This window comes from Marmota marmota, unplaced genomic scaffold (genome assembly GCF_001458135.2).
Source record: "Marmota marmota marmota unplaced genomic scaffold, marMar, whole genome shotgun sequence".
In the NCBI taxonomy this organism is placed as follows: domain Eukaryota; kingdom Metazoa; phylum Chordata; class Mammalia; order Rodentia; family Sciuridae; genus Marmota; species Marmota marmota.
Window position 1 is genome coordinate 53,809,350 of NW_026000229.1, and position 25,717 is coordinate 53,835,066.

A 25,717-nucleotide genomic window follows, 5' to 3' on the forward strand; every position below is an offset into this window, starting at 1 on the left:
AATGGAAGGAGACCCTCAGGGTTATACAGTGGAGGGGGTAGAGAGAGAGGAGGGGAGGGGAGGGGAGAGGTGGGGAGGGGGGAGGGCGGAGGATGGGAAAGGCAGTGGAGCACAACAGACACTAGTATGGCAATATGTAAATCAATGGATGTGTAACTGATGTGATTCTGCAATCTGTGTATGGGGTGAAGGTGGGAGTTCATAACCCACTTGAATCAAAGTGTGGAATATGATATGTCAAGAAATTTGTAATGTTTTGAACAACCCACAATAAAAAAAAATGCAAACATACCAGCTATGCCAGGTGAAAAGTCAAGGTAATTAATTCAATTATAGGTTATTATTTAAGAGACTTCATGGCTTGTCATCTGCCTATCAAGCTAGTTATACACTGTAGAATATTCTTCAGGAAAATCAAAGCACTGTTTTACTGCTTTCTCTTGTTCTATTGTTTTGTTAATAAAATTAATTCAGAGTTACTTTAAGGTAAATAATAATATAGTAAACAAAACAAACACCCTAAATAAGGGGAGGGTTGAACAATAGAGGCATGTATTTTACAAGCTTTGTTGGTTTGCTTTTGATTTTATTCTTAGATGACTGAATTTGAAAATATGTAAAATGCACGTCAAATAACTCCATATTTTCCGAACTACTTATCTATATCATAATTAAAAATATTTACATCTGTTTTTGTTTCCATTGAATTTTTATATTTATTTTTTAATACATGAAATTGTACATGATATTAGGTACCTCATGACGTTTCTATACATATGTACATCATGTGATGCATTTTTAATGTCTGCACAATATTCCAGCATGAATATACTATAGAATTAACCAGTTTTCTATTGTCGAGTATTTATTTTCTTCCCGAGTTTTCTTTTTTATAAGTGACTCAATAAAAACATTTATACATAAGGTTTATTTTGTGTATCCTGGGTTGTTTCCCTTTGATAAATAAATAAGTAAATTTGCTAGGTCAAAGACTATAAAATAAAATTTTTAGGATTTTTGATGCATATTTCCAAAATGCCAGGAAAGAAACCAGTGTACACTTGTATGTTGGCCAACCTTCTGCAATCTGAATATCTGATGGGTAGACTTACTATACTTTTTAAACCTGTTTTAGAATCTTTGATTTTAAAATATCAAGGACAAAAACACCTTTAAACATATTTTGATGGTACACATTCCCGATTATATCTTACAGGTACACCATTGTATTTATCTATTATGCATTCTGTTTGGTATTAATGATGCTGCTTCGACCTCTTCTGGTGAAGAAGATTGCATGTGGGTTAGGGAAGTCTGATAGATTTAAAAGTATTTATGCTGCACTGTACTTCTTCCCAATTTTAACTGTGCTTCAGGCAGTTGGCGGAGGCCTTCTATGTAAGTATGATGAGGAAAGGTAATGAAATTTATTTATTTATTATGTGTAATAAACAGTGTTTTTTCTTAATTTGGTAGCTTTTTTTAAGCTCATTTTTTAATCCTTAAAAAGAAGCTTTAGTGTGTGTGTGTGTGTGTGTGTGTGTGTGTGTGTGTACACACACATATATAGTGATTCTGGGGATTGAACTCAGGGCTTCATGTATGCTAGGGAAGGATAATAGCCCAGTGGAAGATGAACTGTCAGAGGAGGCGAGCCTGGGAGATCAGTTAAGAGATGATTGCAGTAAGCCAAGAATGACTGTCTGACCTAAGGCAGAGAAGTACTGGGAATGAGGAGCTATTTAAGAGGAGGGAATAACACATTGAATATAGGGGCTAAAGGAGTGGATGAGACTAGGATAAAGTAGCCTTCTTAGTTGCTGGTGGGTGGATAAACAGTGAACATTAGAGGAAACAAATACAGTGGTAGATGTGAATTCAGTATCCAAAAGGTTACAGGTAGTAGTGTTTTCCAGTCTGGAATTTGGGAGAGCTACCTAAGCTGGAAAGAGTTAAGAATTGGCAGCCCTCAATTTCCTCTGCCTTAGATTTTTGGTGCTATTATGCTTAAGCTCTTGGTTATGAAAAGGAGGAAAGAGAGGGGCTGTGAAAGGCAGGAAAAGGTTTGGAAACCCACGGAGACTGCCAAACACCATTGCTTCCTATATCACAGCTGCCTATATTGAAAAAATTAGCTTTTTTGCACTGAATGGTTTTTACTCATTTTGTTAACAGGCCACCACTCAGAACACATTTAAGGGAAAGATCAAGGTGTTAATATTCCTTTGCACTAAGTATAAACTTAGGCAGTCTGCTGAGAATAGTCACAGAGGGCTTTTACCAACTCAATTTTATAATGTTGGAAAAAATTAAATATTTTTTGGTTCATAGAGGATATAATGAGTCTGAGCAAAGTAGAACAGCAGGATGCTTCTTATAGCTATGACACCTGGGGATTGAGGTCCAGAGAGAAATGTACTGGGAGCGATTGGAACACTGTCAGTTACAAACTTTTACCTGTTTGGAAGTATTATCAAAGCTGGCTTTTAAGTGTGATCTGCTTCTGACTCATGAGGGAAACCTGCATGCAGATTCCCAGGCCCTATCCCAGACCTAGGTTCATAGAGTCTCAGACCTAGGTTCATAGTTTTACACACTAGGGTTTAAAGACCACTTTGATTCCTGCCACCAGCCAAGTACCTCACTCTATCCCCACAAGTCTGGCCTTCCTTAAAACTTCCTCTTCTTCCTTTTTACCTCATATGGCTTTTTACTGCACAGTCTTAAAATTTGTATCATTAGCAACGTCCTTTAGCTTCTTATGAATTAAATGGTATTGGGTTTTGTTTTTGTTTTTGTCATGACTGTTTGAGGACCCAGTCACTGTATCCTGAAAAGTTCTAACTGTCAAACAAGTCATTCAGCTCTTTAGTAAACTGAAATAAGCCCTGTATGGATAGTTCAGCATCAGCATCCTGAATTAACATTTGCAATTGTTCCAAATGAATTGTAGAATGGTTAATAGCTTCCTAAATTAAAGTAATTTTTAGGGATCTGGGGTTGTGGCTCAGTGGTAGAGCACTCGTCTAGCATGTGTGAGGTCCTGGGTTCGATCCTCAGCATCACATAAAAAAAAAATAAATAAATATATAAAGGTTTAAAAAAAATCAAGTCATTTTAAAATAATTATACAAAAATAATTCATAGTATATTTTTAATTTGTTTTTGTAAATTTCAAAGAGTGCTAGTGTTGTGTAGGAAAAATTTTGCTTAAAATATTACTGTACTGAATGTGGAGTAGAAATTTCAAAAATTTATTACTATAATGCTGAAAGATCTATTAACCCTTTGAAATTTATTGGTAAATGAACTTTTCTAAAAACTAATTAAAGCTGATGTAGCTAAAGATAGTCTTTCTCAACCAATGCTCCCCTTCTGGGCCACAAAGCACAGAAAATTGTTTGAGTAACTATTTTCTCAATTCTCCCAAGTTTAGTATATAACTGGTACCATTCCAGATGCACAGGAGGAATTTAATTCTTTTCATTCAATGGATGCCTTAGGCAGTGATCTTTCAAAGCTGGACCAAGGATAGGTATTGCATTTCTAAGGGATTAGAAAAAAATCAAAAGATTTTTATTCATTGATATGTGCGAATCATATGACATTCAAATGTTAGTGTCTGCAAAGTTTTCTTGGAACACAGACATGCCCATTTACTTATATATTATCTATGACTGTTTTCCAGCTACAACTGTATAGTTAGGTAATTAAAACAGAGTCACACTTGCCTTTCCAGCAAAGCCAAAAGTGTTGCAGAAAAGGGTTGCTGATCCCTGTCTCAGGACATTGGGACTCAAATCTCACAGAACTAGTTGAAAAAGAATTTGACCTAGGGAGAATTATACTGAATTTATTAGATGGTTTATTCAGAAGTCTGTTTAATTTCCAACAGTAATACTGATGCTTGTCTTTCAGATTATGCCTTCCCATATATTATATTAGTGTTATCTTTGTTCACTCTGGCTGTATACATGTCGGCTTCTGAAATAGAGGTAGGAAATGTTTTTTTCCTTTGTTAAAGATACTCTAAAACAAATCTGACAATAAAATAGTACATATGATGTGATAAGGTACAACTAATTGTTTCAGTAATCCTTGGCTAATTGGTGTCATTGGTAGCTTTTAGATTGTTATCTAAGTTTCTGGAAGGCTGTGTGTGCTGCTCCATTATGTTTCCTTGGGAAATTGGTGACATAGTAAAGGTTTCCCTATTCCAGCACAGTGAAAAAAAATCATTTCACATAATTTACTCACATAGCAACCATTTAACTATCAAAATGTTGGAACTTAACACTATTTTGAGAGAAATATAAAAGTGCTTTGCTGCTGCATGTTGAATTAATTTTAAAACTTTATTATGCATTCTATAATCTATGTTTTCTCACTCTTTATTCATACTATGTTTTATAATCTTGATTGTAAGTTTTTTTTAACACTTTGTCCTATAAAGTCTATAATATTTTGGTGATTTGAAAATCACAATGATAGACAGACAAACTAGTTCTGATTCTGTTTCCTTTTTTGAGACATTGTTTTTGTGCCTTAAACTTTCTGATATTTCAGTGGAAGACCATTGTTATAAGGAACTCTATTTTTGTTATTTTTAATTTTATACTTGTTTGTATTTTCAGAATATTTTTGACCATAAAAGCATATTTTGACTAATTTATAGGTTGATGGAATAGAATAGAATATTCTATGTCTTCATATATTTAAAATTTTCTATTTTTAAAGAACTGCTTAGTTTTTTGTCAACCAAATTGTCAACCAAAAATTGAGAAGAGTGTATTTGACTCTTTAAATTGGGAAAATTGTATTAATTAAAATTTTAATTATTTTTTCCACAATATTTGTTCACATACAATCTTCTGAAATTTTCTTTCTAAAATAATTGCCTGGCTGTCTTCTGATTATTTTTTAATATGTCACATTTAAATGATTGCTATCAAATACCTGTCTCTCATTTAATAACTCTATTTTGAGGCTAAACCCTAAAGGAATAAAGGTATAAGGTCTTAGACTCTTCCATCCTATGCTTGCTGATGTAGTGTCTGTGATCTGTCTTAAACTGCTCATGACAGTAGATAAGAAATGTGCTTTTTCATGGTTTGTAGCATAAAAAAGACCAAAGAAAATAAGTTGTTAACTATTTTTGAGTGGTACATTAATGAAAAAATGGTGGTGGGTGCTAGAAATCATAATAGCTTTCAGGTAGAGTAATAGCAAAAGAACTTCTGATAGTGACTATTCAGTTGTTCCCATTTGTAGGCTATCCTCATTTCTCATTTGTAATATTTAATCATTGTTTCATTAAGATTAATCAAAGAAGATAGGACATTAGTTTTTTTTTTGGGGGGGGGAGGGTGGAGGGCGACTACCAGGATTGAACTAATGGGCACTCAGCCACTGAGCCACATCCCCAGCCCTATTTTGTATTTTATTTAGAGACAGGGTCTCAGTGAGTTGCTAGTGCTTCACTGGTGCTGTAGCTGGCTTTGAACTCTCAATCCTCCTGCCTCAGTCTCCGAGCTGCTAGGATTACAGGCATGTGCCACCACACTGTGTAGAAAGTTATTTTTGACACGTTTATCAACTGCAGGGAAAGGTTCTAGGGAAGAGATTTTGAATATTTAAATAAAATGAGGTTTTTGAATTTTTATTTGTTCTTCATAGTGAAGAATTAGCTATACACTTCTAAATTAGCTTCAGACTATAATTCTCTGACCCTGTGACTCTCTCCTATGTCAAATGTTCACATACTTTAATTGGTCCTCTACATATGAATCAGAAATAGGGACCTGAATCAAGGAAAGAATCTAGTTCTAGGTGAGTTGATAAGTCATGTAATGATAAAGAGAAAGTTGGTGACTAACCCTTTATAAATTGTATATCAGTGTGTTTATTAGCACATTTAGATGCTTCTTTCACAGGAATTTGATCCTTCCAGTTTCTGCAGACTGTAGAACATGATAAAAAATTAAAAGAAAATTAGAGTATTCACGCGTCATTTCTGCTCTCTTCTAATGGTTCAGGCAGCAGCCTCCAGGATTGCTAGAGGTTGAGGGAGTTGCGTTTATGTACCTCCTATCCCACCTATAAACTCATAGCTACAGTGGATCAGGGCAAGAAGAAAGCACATGGTATGGGATTCCTCTTTCTAGTTCATATCTTCTATGAAATACCACAGTCCCTTCTAGAAGGGAGCTAATTGTGATGTAGACTTCAGCGCTTTTATAACTGAAGGAAACCTCAAGTTCCTCATCTGTAAAATGAATGGGTAAACCAGGTGACTCATTAAGTCCTTTTTAACTCAAATATTATATTATATGACTTGGTTTGAAAACGAACTATTTAGCCGATTCATCCTGATAATCTGTATTTCTATTTTCTCTGTTTTATAAAATTATATAGAACTGCTATGATCTTCTGGTCAGGAAGAAAAGACTAATTGTTCTCTTCAGCCACTGGTTACTTCATGCCTATGGGATAATCTCCATTTCCAGAGTGGATAAGCTTGAGCAAGATCTACCCCTTTTGGCTTTGGTACCTACACCAGCCCTTTTTTACTTGTTCACTTCAAAATTTACAGAACCTTCACGGATACTCTCAGAAGGAGCTAATGGACATTGAATATAAAATGCCAAAAAACCCCAAAAGTGTTCTTAATAAAGAATAAAGAAATTTAATAAAATGCATTAGAATTATTCTGTCACACATGGGAACAAGATTGTCAGTCTATCTTAATGTTTGTTTTTGTTTGTTTGTTTGTTTGGTTTTGTTTTTGACTTAACAGACTTTATGGTTAGACATGGAAAATATGAAATACCATAATACTCTGTTGCATAGTATAATACTATCTACCACACTAGAAGCCTAAACTAAACTTCTAAGGAAGTTTCAGCTGTTCTTAGAGCGTAATCATGTTTCTGTGTACTTGGTAGCAATGGCCTGTTCACTTTTTAGTAAGAAAAACTTTAATAAGTATAATCAGAAATCCCTAGCAGTGATATAATTGTGCATGCCTGTTGTGTTTCAATTTGTTTTTCACCTATAATGGGTTACAAAGACAAACATATTTGTGGGGTCTGACAGCAAATGTGGAAATAAAGTATTATTTTTTGTTATCTATTTATTTTCACCAATACAGTATTTTGATAATACAGAAATAGAGCATAATTTATGTAACAGGTTTTCTGTTTATAATTTGAAGACACGTTCAGATTATTGTTCCTGTAAAGAAAATAATAAAAAGCTTAACTACAAAAAACTCAAATGTTCTGAAATTTGTTTTTACCACACTAATTATAGAAATAATTAAAATGTTATATAGTAAATTCAGTCTCTTCCCAAATGAATAAGTAATATAGTCATATATTTCTTTTCTTATATCTTACTATCTTGTATCTTTATCATCCTTTTTTTGTTGATCCTGAGACACATCTTCTTGCATTGTGACATTTCTGAATTAGGATACATCTTATAACTGACAGCTTCTCAGATTTAATTAAACCCAGAATGTAAACGGTTTTTCTGTGGTTGGTTTTTGTTAGGTATACAGTGATGTTTATCCTCTGAAGGCTTCAAGAGACTCATGGTCTAAGCCATGGAAGCAAAATAAAATATTTAGCACTTATAATCTGGCTATGCTCCATTTATATTGTTTAGAAGGTCTTCACTTATTCTGCCAGTATGTGGGATTTGACTATTTACTTACATCTCAAACTTAGAACACTTCTATTAACAGTTACAAAATATGAAAATAAGTGCACTCACTTCTCCTGTGGTTTTGTTTTTACCTTTCAAATTCATAGCAGTTGTGTCCTTCAGTTATTTTGAGAAGTACTTCTTTGTTAATGCCTTTTCCCTAGGACATTCAGGTGTTGTTTGGAAATGGACTCTTTTTTTATGCTTTAGTTTCTTCTTTTCTGTAGGCATAAAAATAAATTTTAAATTCTATTTGCATTTCATATAGGTTTGGTGATTATTAGTGTACATTAAAATCCCGAGTTGTCCAAAGAATCCTCCACTGGAAAATTATGTAACTGGATATATGGGGGGGTTACATGATTCTGATTACCAGGACTATATCTTCAGGTCCCACTGTATGTGAGGCCATTTTAACAATCACCTTTTCAGATATCCTGTTCTAACAGAAAAATATCTGTGCAAAAGGAGAAATCATGCAAGAAATTATTACAAGTCCTCAGAGGCAAAGAATTCATGAATACGTAATATCTGTGTTTTAGATTTGATTTCATAAACCCAAGACAATTGGAATTCAGAGTCACTATGGTTGTTGATGTTACTAAGTAATTTGAAAAATGTGATCATTGAATACCAAACAAATTTCCTAGCTCAGCGATGTTAAGTTTCAATTTAGGAGTTTATAGCATATTACCTTTCTTGCTGCTTACTGTATGGTAATAATTTTGCAAATCAGTTCTGAATACTTTAAAAGTCAAAATATTATATTGATTCATTTGGGTCAATTGATAAATTTAGTAAATGCATTGTTATACATTTGTCTAAATGTATTGGTTTGTAAGACATTGAAACCTCAGGAGACGTTTTTAAACTTCTTCAACCTCCAGACATTCATGTTGAATTGGTTTGGGGAGCATCCTGAGCCTGGGATATTTTCAAATTTCCACCTGATTTTAACATTTGAGAATCACTGGGCTAAACTCTTCATTGTTTAGTTCCCAATTGTTCCAGAAGACCTTTGACAATTATGGGCCATATGATTTTGTTTTTTCTCCCCCCAAATTTGATCCTCCTGTAATTAGAAAATTATAAATGGGTTCTTTCCCAGAATTAAACAATCACTAAAAGATAACTGACAGTTATATGAATGATTTTTTTTTGGTATTTTAATATGTCCTCTTTAAAAAGTCTTCTGGAGAGCATGTATTAAGTTAAGATATTTGTTTAATACTCAAATTATCTGTAACTATATGGTATACTCAAGGGCTTTGGGAATTTTTTTTTTAATTTTTTATTGTGGGTTGTTCAAAACATTACAAATTTCTTGACATATCATATTCCACACTCTTATTCAAGTGGGTTATGAACTCCCACCTTCACCCCATACACAGATTGCAGAATCACATCAGTTACACATCCATTGATTTACATATTGCCATACTAGTGTCTGTTGTGTTTTTAAAAATTCTTTTTAACACTTTAAAAATAATCCGTATTAAATCACTATGTACTATGACTTAGGTATGTACTAAGAAATAACTCACTTATCTTTTGTTTACAAGAAAGAAAAGCAAAAAGTTAATGGTCTTAGTTCTCAGAAGTCTGGCATTTAGGGATGTGGCAGATGTTCCCCCACTCTTTCCAACTGGCACCCCTAGCTGATCCCCATGCAGTCAAGTTACTGGCATTCTTGGCCAGCTCATGTCTATGCTACTCCTTCCAGAAGACACGTATGTGCTCCCAACAATACTCAAGAGATTTGCCATCCCATAGCCACATAATAGACGAGATCCACTTTATTCTAATCATATCCTGGCTTGTCTGATTTTCACAGGGTATGCACTTCAAGGTTTAGGGATGAGTTTTATTCAACTTTGTCACTGCAACATCTGGTCTAGAGCCAGGCTGAGGGCACTTTAGTGAAGCCATCACAGTGGTCATAAAGGAGGGCAGGATCTACAGGGCTGCACTGATATCTTGTGTTCCTTCGCTGGGAGAAGCCATTCAACAGGGGACATTCAAAGGTTAGATTGCAGGTGGCTCAGAGATGATCAAGTAATACAAGGTTCAAATTTTATTCTTACCTTCCCCAGGAAGGTGGTAGATTTCAGGGATATAATGAGTAACTTATGGGTTAAAACTTATGTTTTAAAACTCCTGTTAATTATCACCAAATTATTTTATTACTGGGGACCCAGAGGAGCAGAAGTTAAATTAAGAAGCAGAACTGAGATTCAAACCTACACCTTCCTGCGCCCACCCCCCCACACCAGTGCCTCAGAAGCAGAGCTACATAGATCTATGGGAAGCCAGAAACTGCCTTCAGATCTCAGCTCCATCTCCAGTTTCTCAAGAGATCTCTCTCTCTTGATTCCTCAACCAGGTTTTCTCACTCCTAGGTTCTTTCATACTTCTGTCCCACCTTCAGTACCTTCGGGATTTTATATGTATCTCTACCATACCTGATTCTCCAACTGTACCAAGGTGGGCAAGTTACATCTTAAGGGTAATTCTGCTACAGTGGTAGAGATAAGCCATTGCTTCAGAGATCTCATGACCGGCAAAACCAAAAAAATATTTATTATCTGGCCTTTTACAGGAAAAGTTTGTCAACCTCTGTACTGGACTGTGAGTTCCATTTAGGTAGGGACTGTATTTGTTTATTTCACCATTGTAAACAAGATGTCTTAACAGTGCTTGGCATACAACAGGCCTCCGTAAATACTTGTAAATATAGTTTAGCATCAGCAGTAACCTGTGATGTGAAACCTAAAAAACAGGAGAATTTTCAAAGTATCTCTGTATCCGATTATCAATATTTTATTGACTACAAATAGTATTGAATTTTAAAACGAAATTCTGCCAGTCAATAACCTATTGAATAAAAATATATTTTCAATAAAATGTATATTTTTTCATAAAACTGACATTCTTTTCATTTTCAGTGAAAATTTTATTTTACCTGGATGGGTCATTGTTTAACAGTTTGCTCATCATTGTGTGGCTTAGAACAAAGAAGTCAGCCTTTATTTTCCCCTTCTCAGCCTATGTGATCCTTAGGGCTTACCAGCAGAGCTCACTGTGACCCTCTCTGAGTAACCAGGGGTTGACAACTTTTTCCTATTCAGTGCCAAATAGTGAATATTTTAGGCTTGGTGGGACACATAGCCTTTCTCAGGGAGTGTGGCTATGTGTCTATAAAATGTATGGACACAGAAATTTGAATTTAATGTAGTTTTATGATGTCATGAAACATTATCATTCTTTTGGGTTCTTCCAATCATTTAAAGGTATAAAACCCACTCTTAGTTCTGGGCCCTATGAAAATAGGAGAAGGGCTGGTTTGGTCCCAGGCTATAGTATACCAACCCCTGTAGCAGACAATAGACTTGCCCAGGAATCTTCACAACATTCTTGACATCTAGAAAATGGGAAGCAACTGAGAATATGGGGAGGAGTTCAAAACTAAATATCTCCAAGCTTTAATTTTGCTAGTTTTAGCAGTCTTAAATCTTACCTCAGTGTCTGGGGTTTGGTGTTGCTAATGTCAACTTGAAGACACATTTTGATTATGAGATATTCAGGTCATTGATATCTAAATTCTTTTGTCCTTCCATCTATGTCATGTGTCCTAAGTTATATATATATATATAAAATTTAGCTCTTTAAACTAGTTGTTCCACAGTGACTGGGCTGGCCAGGCCTAGCAAAGGAAATGCAAAGAGAAGCAAAACCCACCAGGGATTCCTTATGCACTTGGACATCCCCAGGATCCCCAAGGACTATTGGAACAACTGATGGGTACATGACCCACAAAGTTCTGCACTGGCTGCTGAAACAGTGTTTCATGTTAAGCAAAGCCCCCAGAAAACAGGTTTTACCACATGCTATTTTTAATCCTATCACTTTCTCTCATTCTATTTTTATCCCATTTCATTTTCTAGAGGCTACCTTTAAAACAGTGTATTTAGTCATTAAGCTCCTTAAAATCAGACCTGAATAACCTCATAGAGCTCTACAGTTTCCAGATGATGTTATTTTCATTCATCATCCCATCTCTCCTCTATATTCTGTTCTTCCTTCTCCCCAACTCGCTGCACCCATGTCCCACCTTTCCAGGTATCTCTGCCCCTGGGACTCTTAGATTGTGCTGGTACTAGGCTTCACCTCCATTTCCAACAGCAGCTCTAATTGGGACAGAGCTTTGGGGCCTGCAGGCTTGAAGATGAAGCTGATACACCACTGGAGAGACTGGGCTGCTTGCTTAGAGGCAAATAAACATGTTAAAGCCTCAGAAGCCTCTGAAGCCATCACTAGATTTTTCAGAGGAGTCAACAGTTACAGTTATAGTTTTCAGTGCTAAATTGAGTTCAGGAAGAAAAGGGGAAATTATATTCAATTTCTTTTGTTTAACAAGACAAGGATGTATGTAATAAGTTTAAAAAGAACTTCTCTGAAAAATATTTTTTAAGACTGTTTTTTAAAAAAATCACAAGGAAGTAAAGACTCAGTTATCTAGAGTATTCTTTTGTGTGGAAGGAGAATTGGCAAATATTTCTATACTACTGCATTCAACCTGTAAGCTAGTATCAATGTTCAACTGGGTATTTGTGACATTATTGGGGATGAGTTTACTTGGCACTCTTGCTTGCCTCTTTTGATGTTACCAGCTATAGTAAAAGATCTCTAGAAACACAAAACTGTTGCTTACTGATAAGGTCTGTTGGTAATTCCTGGTTCATAAGAGAACACAGTTTTTCAAGATTCCCTTGTAGCCAAGAATTGATGAGCTCAATTTTTTGATCTCTGTCTTGCAGTCTCTTCATTAGATTTTCTATTTCCTGCAAGATCTCTTCACTGTTCTGCACCAGTTCCTTAAACGAGATAATAGCATTTGGGGGTATGTGAATATATTGCAACAAAATAAATAAAAACACATCCTGAATGGACTCTGTCCAAAACAAAAGGATTATACATGCAGAGTGCAATATGGGTGTGTGTGTAGACAGCTGATTCACAAAATTCTGTGAAAGAGCGCAGAGAAATGGTTTCTCAAATGAGAAAATTTAATGGAATGCTTACAGAGCTTGGAATTTTTAGTGGCAGTGGTGGCATTAAAAAATCAGTATAGATTATTTCTAATCTGTGAGGTGAACAGAGGGCCTACGTCTTGGGAGCAAATCTTTACCCCTCACACATCAGATAGAGCACTGATCTCTATGTATATAAATAACTCAAAAAGCTAAGCACCAAACAAACAAATAACCCAATCAATAAATGGGCCAAGCACATGAACAGACACTCTCAGAAGAGGATATACAATCAATCAACAAATATATGAAAAATTGTTCATCATCTCTAGCAATTACAGAAATACAAATCAAAACTACTCTAATATTTCATCTCACTCCAGTCAGAATGGCAGCTATTATGAAGACAAACAACAATAAGTGTTGGCGAGGATGTGGGGGAAAAGGTACACTCAGATGCTGCTGGTGGGACTGCAAATTGGTGCAGCCAATATGGAAAGCAGTATGGAGATTTTGGAATTGGGAATGGAACTACCATTTGACCCAGCTATCCCTCTCTTTGGTCTATACCCAAAGGACTTAAAAACAGCACACTACAGGGACAGCACAATCATGCTTATAGAAGCACAATTCACAATGCTACACTAAGGAACTAACCTAGATGCCCTTTAATAGATGAATGGATAAAAAATAAATGTGGCATAAATACACAATGGAATATTACTCAGCAATAAAAGAGAATAAAATCACAGTATTTGCAGGTAAATGGATGGAGTAAGAGAAGATAATGTAAGTGAAGTTAGCCAGTCCCCCCAAAACAAATGCCAAATGTTTTCTCTGATACAAGGAGGCTGATTCATAGTGGGGTAGGGAGGGGGAGCATGGGAGGAATAGATGAACTCTAGATAGGGCAGAAGAGTTGGAGGGGAAGGGAGGTAGTATGGGATTAGAAATGATGGTAAAATGTGACGGACATTATTATCCAAAGTACATGTATAAAGACACGAATTGGTGTGAATATACTTTGTATACAACCAGAGATATGAAAAATTGTGCTCTATATGTGTAATATGAATTGTAATATATTCCGCTGTCAATATAAATAAAAGAAATTAATAAAATTATTTTAAAAATTAAGTATAGAACTGCAGAGGAGGTAAAGTTTAAGAGAAAACTATAAAATCAGACAGAATCTGAGTTTTAAACTCCACCCCATTCATGATTTGGTCTTGAGCAAGTTACTTCAACTCACTCTATAGCTTCATCTCAAAAAGGGACATCAATACTTTACCCAGTGGTTTAAGGGTTAAACAAGGATTTTTTTATGTCAACTTTAAGTGTTTAGAAAGGGGCAGAGCCTGGATTTACATTCTAGCCTACTTGCCACTAAAGTGGGGAGGGGTGGAGGTGTCACATGACTGTAAAACATGAAGAGTGATGGAACTCAGAACAGACAACTTTGTCCTCAAACAAAATGTGCTCAATTTGAGCTTGCAAGATAAAGAGAGGAAGAAAGAAGGAAGGAAAGAGAAGAGAGGAGAGGGGAGGAGGAAAGAAGGAAAGAAAAGTCTTCTCTATAACTGAGTGGTAGTATAGGAAGATAGTAAGGATTAAGATTTCATGGTGACATTTGGCACAACGGATCCATTTTGGGATGTGATGGTCACACCAGCTCTGTCACTGCCCTGTAATCTTTCTAGACACACATACACATATGCACACACATACACCTTTATTACATAAGTGAACATTTTTGGGAATCTATGTTACTATGGAGGCAATACAAAAAAAAATGCTTACCTTAACTAGGGCCTGAAATTCAGCCCACAAGTCTACATAATGTGCTGAAATAGATTAAAAATTACAATGATTACTGAAACAATTTGAACCTTTTAATAAAATTAAAGTTGTTGTTTTTGTTTTTCAAAAAGTATTTCTGTCTAAAATTCTCTATGTCCAAAATGATAGAATAACTGGATCAGACTTGCTCTGCTACTGGCTTTAAAAGACCACAGTGCAAGCAGGGGAAGGCAGTTTTGTATACAGATACAAAATGCGACACCAAGATTAGCAAACTGAATTCAGCAACAGATAAAATCAATAAAAGCCTTTGAACAAGTGGACTTTATTCCAGGAATGGGGAATTGATTTAGTAATTAGATCTCAATGGAGGCAATTTTCTCCATGAACAGCATAGCCTGAAAAATTTCACGTGGGCCTCTCAGGAGCCATCTGGGCTGTGGAGGCTGGTCACATGAGCACTGTATATCTGTATGACAGACCCATTAATAGACACCCTGGATAGCACAGCCCAGGTAAGCCTCCTTGGTTGGCAACACTTTGTGTGTGTGGTCACACGTTGCTGCTGGGGAAACAAAGTGCATTCAGACAATGCCACTGGGAGAGGACACTGGAAGCTTGTACCGGTTTCCCTCCACATCCTGCCCTGCATGCTTTTTTCCTTTGCTGATTTCACAGTGTGTTTTTCATTGTAATAACTATAACAGCCTCTGAGTTCTGTGGATCTATCTAACTAACCATCAGCCTGACGGTGGTCCTGGGGACAGCTAACCCCAAAGCTGCAAATTGCTAACATATTAAACTAAAAGCTGCAAAGTCGCTGGAAGAAATTAAAGACCTAAATAAATGGAGATATATACTCTGCTCTTCAATCAGAAGACATGATTTTGTTAAGATATCAATTCTCCTAATATTGATGTACATATTCAACACAAATCCAATTAAGATCGAAACAGGTTTCTGGGTGTGTTTGTGTATAGGCCAATGAATCGATTTCAAAACTTCTATGGAAGGACCTAAAATGGTCAAAATAGTTTTACAAGAGAAGCACAAAGGTGAACTTATATTACCTGCTTTCTAGACTGTATATGAAGCTATCATAATCTGGATAGTGTGGTATTGATACAACATTAGACATTTAGAATAAAGGAACAGACCCATAAAATTGATTTTTGAAAAAGCAAGTAGGTTAGTATAGCAGTGAAAGGATATTCTTTAAAAAAAAAAAAGGTGCTGAAACAACTGGATAAGCATCAGAGAAAACAATTAAGTCTTTATGTGTGTGTGTGTGTGTGTGTAGTTGTAGTTGGACACAATACCTTTATTTATTTATTTACTTATTTATTTTTATGTGGTACTGAGGATCAAACCTGGTGCCTGGCATGTGCTAGGTGAGCACTCTACCACTGAGCCATAAACCCAGCCCTGAAAACAATGAAATTTAACCCTTACTTCATAGCATATGAAAAATATTCACTTGAAATATGAGCCAGAGATCTAGACATCAAGGCTAAAACTAAAACTTGGTGAGAGAAAATCTTCAAGATCTTGGGGTAGGCAAAAATGTCTTACACAGGCACAAAAAGCATTAATCCTAAAAGACTTGAATAGACACATAGCAGATTGCAGTTTCCAAATATGGCCCCACAATACATTCCATTCCGGAAACCTGCTTGCTCCCAGTGAGGGGTGGTATTGGGGCCCTTCTCCCTTGTACTGGGTAACTGCCTTAACCCTTAGAGTAATGTGGCAGTGACACTCTGACTTCTGAGGCTAAGTCATAAAACTTCTACTTTGTCTTTTGGGATGTTTGCTTTGAGCCAAGCAGCTACATGCAGAGGCCACAAGGAGGTGTTTTGGCCAACTGGAGATCCACTAAGGTTTAGTTGAGAGCCAGCATAAACTTCAGACACAGGAATGAATGGGTCCTTAGATGATGCCAGTTCCCCACTGCAGCCCTCGAGCTGCCCCAGCTAATGCTTGTAGAGCAGACATCCATGGTCTCCAAGCTCCAATCACATTGCCAATTTGTGAGTGAAGTAACGATCTGTTTTAAGCCATTAGGTCTGTGATACTTGTTATGCTGCAAAATAACTAGTTGGTTCAAGACACTTCACAAAAGATAACACTAAAATGGCCCAAAATACGCATGAAATGATGATATTTGACAATATTACTCATAAGGAAAAGCAAATTAAAACCATAATAAAGTACCATTCCATATGTATTTAAATGGTTAAAATGTGAACACTTTAAAGTGTTCTGTAAATTTTAAGTAATAGGAATTCTTCCAGATCACTAGTGAAATGAAAAATCTGTACAATCATTTTGTACTTTAAGAAAATTGGCAGTTTCTTAAAAGGCAATCATATGTTAAACATATAATCCAGCAATTCCACTCCTAGGTATTTACCCAAGAAAGAAAAAAAACATATTCACAAAAATACTTGTCATCAAATGTTCACAGCTACTTCATTAATAATAACTTCAAACTGAGTGTCCTTTAATTGGTGGATGAATAAACAAATTATGGTATAGCCATACAAAGAAATAATAACATACAGCTATAAAGAAAAGCAAACTAATGAGACAAGGAAAAATGTGAACAAATCTTAAAAAACATTTCATTTGGTCCAAGGACCTCAGTACAAATGTGTAAAAACTATTATTTCATTTATTATTAGTGTTAGAAAGCAGATCAATGGTTCCCAGGAATTGGAGGTGGGAGTGGGAGATCGAACATAAAGAGACAGCAAGGAAAATGTTGCAATGATGAAAATCTCTATATCTCACTACGGAGGTAGTGGTTACAGTTATGTACATTTGCCAAAACTCATTACACTTAAAAATAGGTGCACTTTATTATAAGCAAACTATTAAAATAAATTTCAGCGAAACAAAACCGTTATGTGCAAGGCGTACCCATGACACATTACTTACTGTGCTCAGCTATCAGTTGCCATGATGCGTCACTTAAGTCGTGTATAAGGGCTTCTTGGCCTTTTCTGTATTTCTCTGCATTGATCTTCATATATAAAATATACTGGAAATGAAAGGCATGTGATTGTTTTTAGAAGTTTAGTTGCTGTGGATTAAATATCCATTTAGTCATTCAGCAAACACGTATTGATTCCTCTGTGCCACCAACTATCCTACGTGTGAGGCGACAGTGGTGAACGAGCTTTTCCAAGCTTCCATCTGTGGAGAGATCCTGCTTCCTATTAAGCATTTCAGCAGCAATAAACATGGTATTCTGAATATAATTTTCCAAAATAAGAAATTAAAAGATGTTCTGTCTGAATGCATCATGTACACACACACACACACACACACACACACACACAGAGTTCCTTATGCAAAATGTATGGGCAGCTGAAGTCACAAATAAGTAATTATTGAGGTATGAGACCCCATGGAATTGCCCACTCGATTGAGAGGTTTCATTAGATAATGTGATGGTGGTGTTAGTAGTCAGGGTAATAAGAACATGGATTTCTGTTCTGATCACCCAATACTCAGAAGTTTAAAAATCTAACGTCTCTAGGAATTCTAAAGATGTGGGCTTTGGGATAAATATTTGGCACTAGCCCAGTTTACCCAGACAGAAACAGGCAAATACTATAAATTATGGATAAAACTCTTAGTACTGAGAGCCATAGAAGGGGTGCACATGAAACTGTTGCATAGAAATGTTTATAACCATGGATTAGAGTCTACTTATGCATATTTGATCTTGTGTCACTCCTAGCATGGCTTGCCTGCTTATAGTAAACTAAAGTGAAAGGAACCTTAAGCCAAGTCCCAGGTATTATTTCTGCCTCTCTTTGAGCCTGGATGATTGTCAGCCTGGTTCACCTGGATTTTCCTGTTTCTCTCAGAACTCTCTGACTATCCTCTCTTGGTCTCCTTTGATCTCCTCTTCCACAGTTTGTGCCTTCCAAATTGATTTCCTATACATAGCTCACTGATCTCATTCAACACACTGTCCCTGAAGAGATCTTCCATATATAAATCCTGCCACTGTGCTAATGACACTCAGAGAGACTTCTCCCCTGAGCTCCTAACTTGGTGTGATTAGGTGCTCTTACTCTACAGCACTATCTAGACCCTGTCCACACTGTTGCACTTAACATATGAATTGTATTCACTTATATATGCATCTCTTCAGCTAGACTATGAGCTTCCAAAGGGTAGAATCTTACTCATTCACTATGCTTTGCCAAGTGCTTGGGACTCAGTGGATATTTAAAGTAAAGGGACATGGTCAGCAAAGCAGAGAGTGGTGAGTGAATAAGACAGGTCATCCTGGCCTAGTAGATGCTATTGAACCAAAATACAGAATCTAATCATATCAATATTTCATATAGGCATCATTTGGTCACCTATTGACAAAATACCAATAACAGTCCCAATTCTTTTAATGAATAATTGATATCATTTTGATAGCCAGAGAGTCTAATTGAATACTTCTATGGGTGGATGAAATGCCTGATGAGTTTGTTTCAAAGGCTAGAAGAACAGGGGCACGTTGCATGTGTGTGGTTATTGGTGATCGTACGTATTTTGGCTCTTTGAAGCACAGTTACCCTTTCAAAGTACATTAGTACTTATTATGCTATTTTAATTCACCAAGAAAACATAAAGTACATGGTCGGATAACTATTGTTAAGGAATTTCCCAATGCCATTGCACTAGACATTGGTGGGCCACTTTCCCTAACCATCTTTCTGCTGTAGGACTGAGTGCTTTGTATTTTGTTTTGGCTATTAAATTTTTTTAAAAATGTAGAGCCTCCATTTTCTCATCTATAAAAGGGACATAATATATCATCTGCTTTATATGTGGTTATTGTGAACATCAAATGAGACTGAATCCCTCTAACATGCAAGGCATTGTGCAAAACACTTGGGGAACTTGGTATAGACTCTGATCTTGAAGGTCATTATGGCTTAATAAAAAATGCATTTCTTGGGGCTGGAGATATAGCTCCGATGGTAGAGTGCCTTCCTTGAATGCACAAGGCCCTGGATTCAATCCCCAGCACCACGAAAACAGAAAAAAATGCATTTCTTTTGCACTGTCAGTTTACAAGGGAGTAACATTTATTAGGAGTTATTCCTATTTTAAAAGGATAAAAATGAAGCCCACAAGTTAGGTGACCTGCCCCAAATCAGTTTCACCAGAGAATGACAAACTCTAATCCAGGTCATCAAATTAGAGAAAATCACACAACTTTTTGTTATTGTTTTGTTACACAATATGAAATACGAAAATCTATGCACTTTAAAATATATTTATGTATACACTATATATATATAGATAATATATTCAGTCATTCATTATATGCACCAATTAGAGGTATTAAAATTCAGTGTCATATATCTAAGTTTTAGGCATAATATTTTAACACATTAAAATGAGCAAATAAATGAGTAAAACTTGATCTTTTGAGATTGAGACTTTAATTTTAGGGGTCAGATAAACAAATTCATTTGTTATAAAAGAGTTATAATCAATATGAAACAGACAACTTAATTTTTAAAAATGGGAGAAAAATACTCGAATGGCTGCTTCTTTGAGGAGCTATCCAAGTGGCTAGCAACATATGAATGGTGCTCTATTATTCATCAGGAAAATGAAAATTAGCCTGACTTTGCCACACATCCAACAAAATGGTTAAACTGAAAAAGATAAGGGCCTAGCATGCATGAGACCCTAGGTTCAATCCCCTGCACACACACACACACACACACACACACACACAAAAGTGGGAAACGATCCTTCTAAACACATGAAAGAAAGAAAGAGAGATGGTTTTAGTGAGACTGTAGAACAACTAGTGCTGTTATGCATTTCTGGTAAGAGTGGCAATTGGTGCAAAGCTCTTGAGAGATCACCAATCAGTAGTAAAGTAGAAGATGCGTGTCCTTATGACCCTGAAATTTCACATGAGATTCATACCCAACAGAAACATGTACATATGTTCACCAAGAAAAAAAAAAGATACTTAGATGTACATAGTAACACTCTCCGTAATGGCCCAAAGTCAGCAACTCTCCAAACCCCCATCCACAATAGAGCATATAAATATGGTACAGTCATAGAATGGAATACTACACAGAACTAACCACACTCAACAATAAGGATGAACCTCACAAACACCAGCATGAGCAAAAGAGTGTATACTGTTTCATTCTAAGTATCAAATGTTCAAGATCAGGCAAAGCTTGTCACTGGTATTAGAAGCCAATAGTGTTACTCTTGTGGAGAGGCAATTAGTGGCTAGAAGGATGTAGAAAATACCTGGATACTGTTAATTCTTTGTTCTAAGAGTTATCTTCTTTTCTCACACAAGTATTATTGATCTGAAGCCAAAAGCAATCGAAAACCATTATGCAAAATGAGGTACTCTTGAACTTACCCTTTTTAATTTTTCATTTTCCACGAGCAAAAGGCTTGCTTTTTGATCATTTATAAAGATTTCATTTTCTAACTTCTTTAGAATTTCAAAATGATCATTGACTTTCTTGCTTTCAAGATCTAGTAATTCTTTTAGTTCTTGCTTAATTTTCTCCTGCTCAAACATAAAAGCCACAATTATCTCACAGAGTTCAAAGAATAGGACACAAGAAAACTGGCCTACATAGATTATAGTCAGAGCTTGACTCTAAATTAATTCCTGAAGCTGAGACTATAAACATTTTTTTCCTAGAAAAACTTACGGACTCCAAAGCTGACTGGTGAAAATTTTTTCATGGTCTTTGAGAAGGGGGTCACATTTAAAACCTCCAGACATGGAGACAACTTTACAAATAGTAAATACTTTGATGTATGAACAACTGCCTGGCCAAAAAAAAGGGGGGGGGATTTATTGAGGTTTTAACAAAGAATTTAATATTTCTTAAAGGAAAAAGATTATTACTTTATGGATTTTTAAAAATTATTTACTGAATTCTGAATTCTCTAGTCAGTGCTCAGTTGTTATACTGCTACAAATCACCTGGTCAATCATCACCAAAGACATCTAATTAAAAAAAGAGAACTGTTTTTATATGAGACTTATAATTGTCTCCTTCATAATCTCTTTATAACATATTACAAGTTACCTTTGGGAGGGTGGTAACTGGGGATTTAACTCAGGGGCACTTGACCACTGAGCTACATCCCCAGCCCTACTTTGTATTTTATTTAGAGACAGGGTCTCACTGAGTTTCTTAGCACCTCAAAGTTGCTGAGGCTGGCTTTGAACTCTCAATCCTCCTGTCTCAGCCTCCTGAGCTGCTGGGATTACAGGCATGCACCACCGTGCCTGGCACAAGTTACCTTTTGATATCAGTGCACCTCAAAGAACAGGATGTTTCTAATTAACTGAATTTATTCACATAACTTATCACAAATTATTAATTATAAATTTTAAACAAGTAGTAAACCTCTCTTTGCCTGTTCCTATTTCATCCACCCCCATAAAACCTCTGCCAATTCATCCTTAAAAAGCATTATCTTTCTTCACCTTATCAAGACGAAAACTGGATTTTCCTCTCCTGTTGGTGGTTCTTAGTTGTATCTCTCTCTCACACACATATGTGTGAGCCTGCATGTGCATGCATGTGTGGATGTATGACCACAATATGTTCCAAATTTAAAAACATCGGCATTGGCCAGGCGTGGTGGTCCACACTTGTAACCCCAGTGGCTCAGGAGGCTAAGGCAGAGGATCACAAGTTCAAAGCCAGCCTCAGCATCTTAGTGAGACCCTACAAAACTTGGTGAGATCCTGTCTCAAAATAAAAAATAAAAAGGGCTGGGGATGTAGCTCAGTGGTAATGTGCCCCTGGGTTTAATCCCTGGTACCAAATATAAAAACAAAAACAAAATAAAAAAATGGCATTGAAACAGTAAGTTTAATAAATGTGAATTTCAGGGTACCAGGTACTTTCAAGGTAACAGGTAAATATACTGCTTGCATATGCCAGAATTGTAAAAAAATAAAGAAGAATGAATACCCTTTACCGTATTATCAAAGTATTTTGAAAATTCGCTTGCCAACTTAGTAATGCTACTGCACATTATCTTCTCCTCCTGCTGTTGAGCTATTAAAAAAGAGAAAGAGAGAATAACTACCCACAATGGTCTTTAGTTAACTAACATTAATCAAAGTAAGGCATGTACCCAGTTTAGACAGTCAAATTCTAAAGTATTACCATAATTGAAATCAGCCATCAGGCGCTCCCAAAGCTCACTCTTCAGAATCTAACATTTTAAAAACTCTTTTTATGTCCTTTCTTCCTGCTCAAACAATTTTCTTTAAAAATATGCTTATCAGAATTCATTGATTTACAGTTTTAAGGCATTTTCTGTTTCTTAAAGGAGGGTACATAATATGTAATATTTTCACACCCACAAACCCCATCTGCACCCACCACACCACCATTTCCTCCTTCTACTCTCCCCATGAAATCATGTTTTTTTATTTAAATAAAGTTTAATTGTTTAGGTCATATAATTCATCAATGAACCAAGCTTTATAGTATGATTTCATTTTCTCTCTTTTATTTTTCCTGGAGTTAAAAAATGCCTCAATTTGAAAAAAAATATTTTGTTTAGTGTTCCATGTATGTATCATTAACCAATACCAAAATCTACAAGGGATTTTTCTGCATATGTCATCAAACACACAAGCAAATCTATCAGTTTCATATCTTTTCCTCCCACACTGCCCCTCTGACATGCCTTCCAGAGACTTGTTTTCCTTAGGCCTGCTTTACAGCTGACCTCCTCTTCTCCCCTTTGCGTTTTCTTTTTCTCTTCCTCCTATTTCCTAAATCTCATATCATTCACTTTTTCCTGTTTTATTCCCTGAACTTGTTGAAGCAAATTTTTTCCTAGCTCCAAGAGAAAGACTGAATGAGAAAAAATGTTTTGAGATATTATACATGGATGTCTGTATTCTGTATCTATACTTCATTGATGGTGTGGGTGGTTATCTAATGTTGAAAATTCTATTTCCTCAGAATTTCAAAGTTTTCTTACTTCTAGTATAATCATGCTAGTAAGAGGTCTGAAACCATTCTGATTCATAACCAAAAATCTTTAGGATGCTCTCTTTCTCATTTTATCCCTGAAATTCCACAGTAATGTGACTTAGTGTGCTTTTATAAATTGGGAGATTTGATGGGATCTTTTGAAGTTGGAAACTCATGTTATTTTTCATTTTTTAAAAAAATATTTATTTTTTAGTTGGACATTTTTATTTTATTTATTTTTTTAATGTGGTGTTGAGGAGTAGTTAGATCTCCAAGTCAAATCTCCTCTTTGTGCAACTGACTGAGTCCTCCTCCTCATGCTTGCAAAGAAATTGGATCAGATGTTTCCAAACTGCAACATCAGATAGAGCTGAGGGCAGAAGACAGCACTGTACCCAGATCCCCTTCCACAGCTCAGCTTGGTAAATGTTGTCAGCCAGCTGTGGCAGTTTCATGCTAAGAAACAGAAAAGTTTTTCTATAAAGTCAAATACAATAAAGTATTACTAGAACCCAGGGCCTTGCACGTGCTAGGTGAGCGCTCTACCTCTGAGCCACAATCTCAGTCCCTTATTTTTCATTTTTGAGAAATTTCTGATATTTTAAGAAATAATTTCATCCTTTACATTTTTCTTATTCTCATTTTCTAGCCTCTTTGTTGATTAAATATTTAATATCTCAGAATAATCTTTTAATTTTCTTATCCTTTTCAACCTTCCTTGTGTCTTTATTTGTCATTCTATTTTAGAGATATTTCCTTAAATTTTCCTATAATTTTTCTATGGAATTTAAAAATATTAGCTATTACAGTTTTAATTTCTAAACATTTTTTATACTCTGTTATTTTAGCATTCTTTTCCTTTTTCAGAAATGCGATAACTTTCTTTGTCTAAGAATATATTCATATGCTCTTTGCCTTGTTTATGTTTTCACCAAGCTCTCTGTTTCTGTCTTCAGTTTCTGTCTTTACCTCTGGATTCTTCAGATTTTTGAGGATCTTTGTCCAATCCTGTTTTAAGAGTAAGACACTAAAAGATTTGCCTGCTTGTGGGCTTCAGGGAGCAGTGATCAGGAAGACCCAGTCATTTTTGGAGGGCCTCTCAAATGCTAGTAACTCTTGTGGGGCTTCTCTCTGAACTGTTCAGTTACCTTTCAGGAAGACTCCTTCATCAGGGTGGGGTAAGAGTTGAGAGGAGTAATCCTGTTCTCTTTTTATTAAAACTATTTAAATTTAGGATTTTGTAGTTTACTTTTATGTTGTTTCTCTCCAAACTTAGTAAAGGTAGAACCAATTACTTTAAATACTAATATGGGGAATTTTTTCTTTTTCTTACATAAGTTTGTATCTTTATGTTGAATTTTCCCACAAAATTTTCTGTTTCTTAACATGAAACTGCCAAACCGGGCTGGCAGCATTTACCAAGCTGAGCTGTGGAAGGGGATCTGGGTACAGGGCTGTCTTCTGCCCTCATCCCTACCTGATGTTGCAGTTTGGAAACATCTGGTTCAATTTCTTTGCAAGCATGAGGAGGAGGACTCAGTCAGTCAGTTGCACAAAGAGGAGATTTGACTTGGAGGTCTGACTACTCCTTATAAAGACTTCCTTCCAACAAGTCTCATGGGTCATCTTGGTCTTCACAGTAACAGGGTTAGGCCAGTGCCAGTGACTTCCTACATTCAGCAGAGAGAAAATTTTTTCTTCATGGGGTCCTTTCCCTGTAGGCATTTGCTATTCATATTTCTTTTTTTTATTGGTTGTTCAAAACATTACAAAGCTCTTGACATATCGTATTTCATACATTTGATTCAAGTGGGTTATGAACTCCCATTTTTACCCCAAATACAGATTGCAGAATCACATCGGTTACACATCCACGTTTTTACATAATGCCGTACTAGTGACTGTTGTATTCTGCTACCTTTCCTATCCTCTACTATCCCCCCTCCCCTCCCATCTTCTCTCTGTACCCCATCTGCTGTAATTCAATTTTCTCCCTTGTTTTTTTTCCCCTTTCCCCTCACAACCTCTTATATGTAATTTTGTATAACAATGAGGGTCTCCTTGCATTTCCATGCAATTTCCCTTCTCTCTCCCTTTCCCTCCCACCTCTCGTCTCTGTTTAATGTTAATCTTTTCCTCATGCTCTTCCTCCCTGCT

The 25,717-nt window shown here is 36.0% G+C and overlaps 2 protein-coding genes across 7 annotated transcripts in view; one reads left to right on the plus strand and one right to left on the minus strand.

Annotated features, from left to right (window-relative positions):
- The window catches only part of LOC107138325 (JNK1/MAPK8 associated membrane protein), a 22,037-nt gene extending 14,761 nt beyond the window's left edge, over positions 1 to 7,276 (plus strand). For 3 of the 4 annotated variants that reach the window (XM_015480946.2, XM_015480947.2, XM_048793524.1), the window contains 3 exons: positions 1,217 to 1,398; positions 3,919 to 3,995; positions 6,415 to 7,276. In XM_015480946.2, coding sequence (XP_015336432.1) covers positions 1,217 to 1,398; positions 3,919 to 3,995; positions 6,415 to 6,633 — 478 coding nt within the window. In that variant the 3' untranslated portion in view covers positions 6,634 to 7,276. The remainder of the gene's footprint in view (positions 1 to 1,216; positions 1,399 to 3,918; positions 3,996 to 6,414) is intronic. The other variant, XM_048793525.1, reaches the window with a different exon arrangement.
- The window catches only part of Ccdc175 (coiled-coil domain containing 175), a 70,405-nt gene continuing 51,451 nt past the window's right edge, over positions 6,764 to 25,717 (minus strand). For all 3 annotated transcript variants that reach the window (XM_048793523.1, XM_048793522.1, XM_048793521.1), the window contains 7 exons: positions 22,548 to 22,627; positions 20,959 to 21,111; positions 17,478 to 17,580; positions 14,538 to 14,581; positions 12,419 to 12,581; positions 7,800 to 7,928; positions 6,764 to 7,233 (listed from right to left, as the gene is read on the minus strand). In XM_048793523.1, coding sequence (XP_048649480.1) covers positions 7,831 to 7,928; positions 12,419 to 12,581; positions 14,538 to 14,581; positions 17,478 to 17,580; positions 20,959 to 21,111; positions 22,548 to 22,627 — 641 coding nt within the window. In that variant the 3' untranslated portion in view covers positions 6,764 to 7,233; positions 7,800 to 7,830. The remainder of the gene's footprint in view (positions 7,234 to 7,799; positions 7,929 to 12,418; positions 12,582 to 14,537; positions 14,582 to 17,477; positions 17,581 to 20,958; positions 21,112 to 22,547; positions 22,628 to 25,717) is intronic.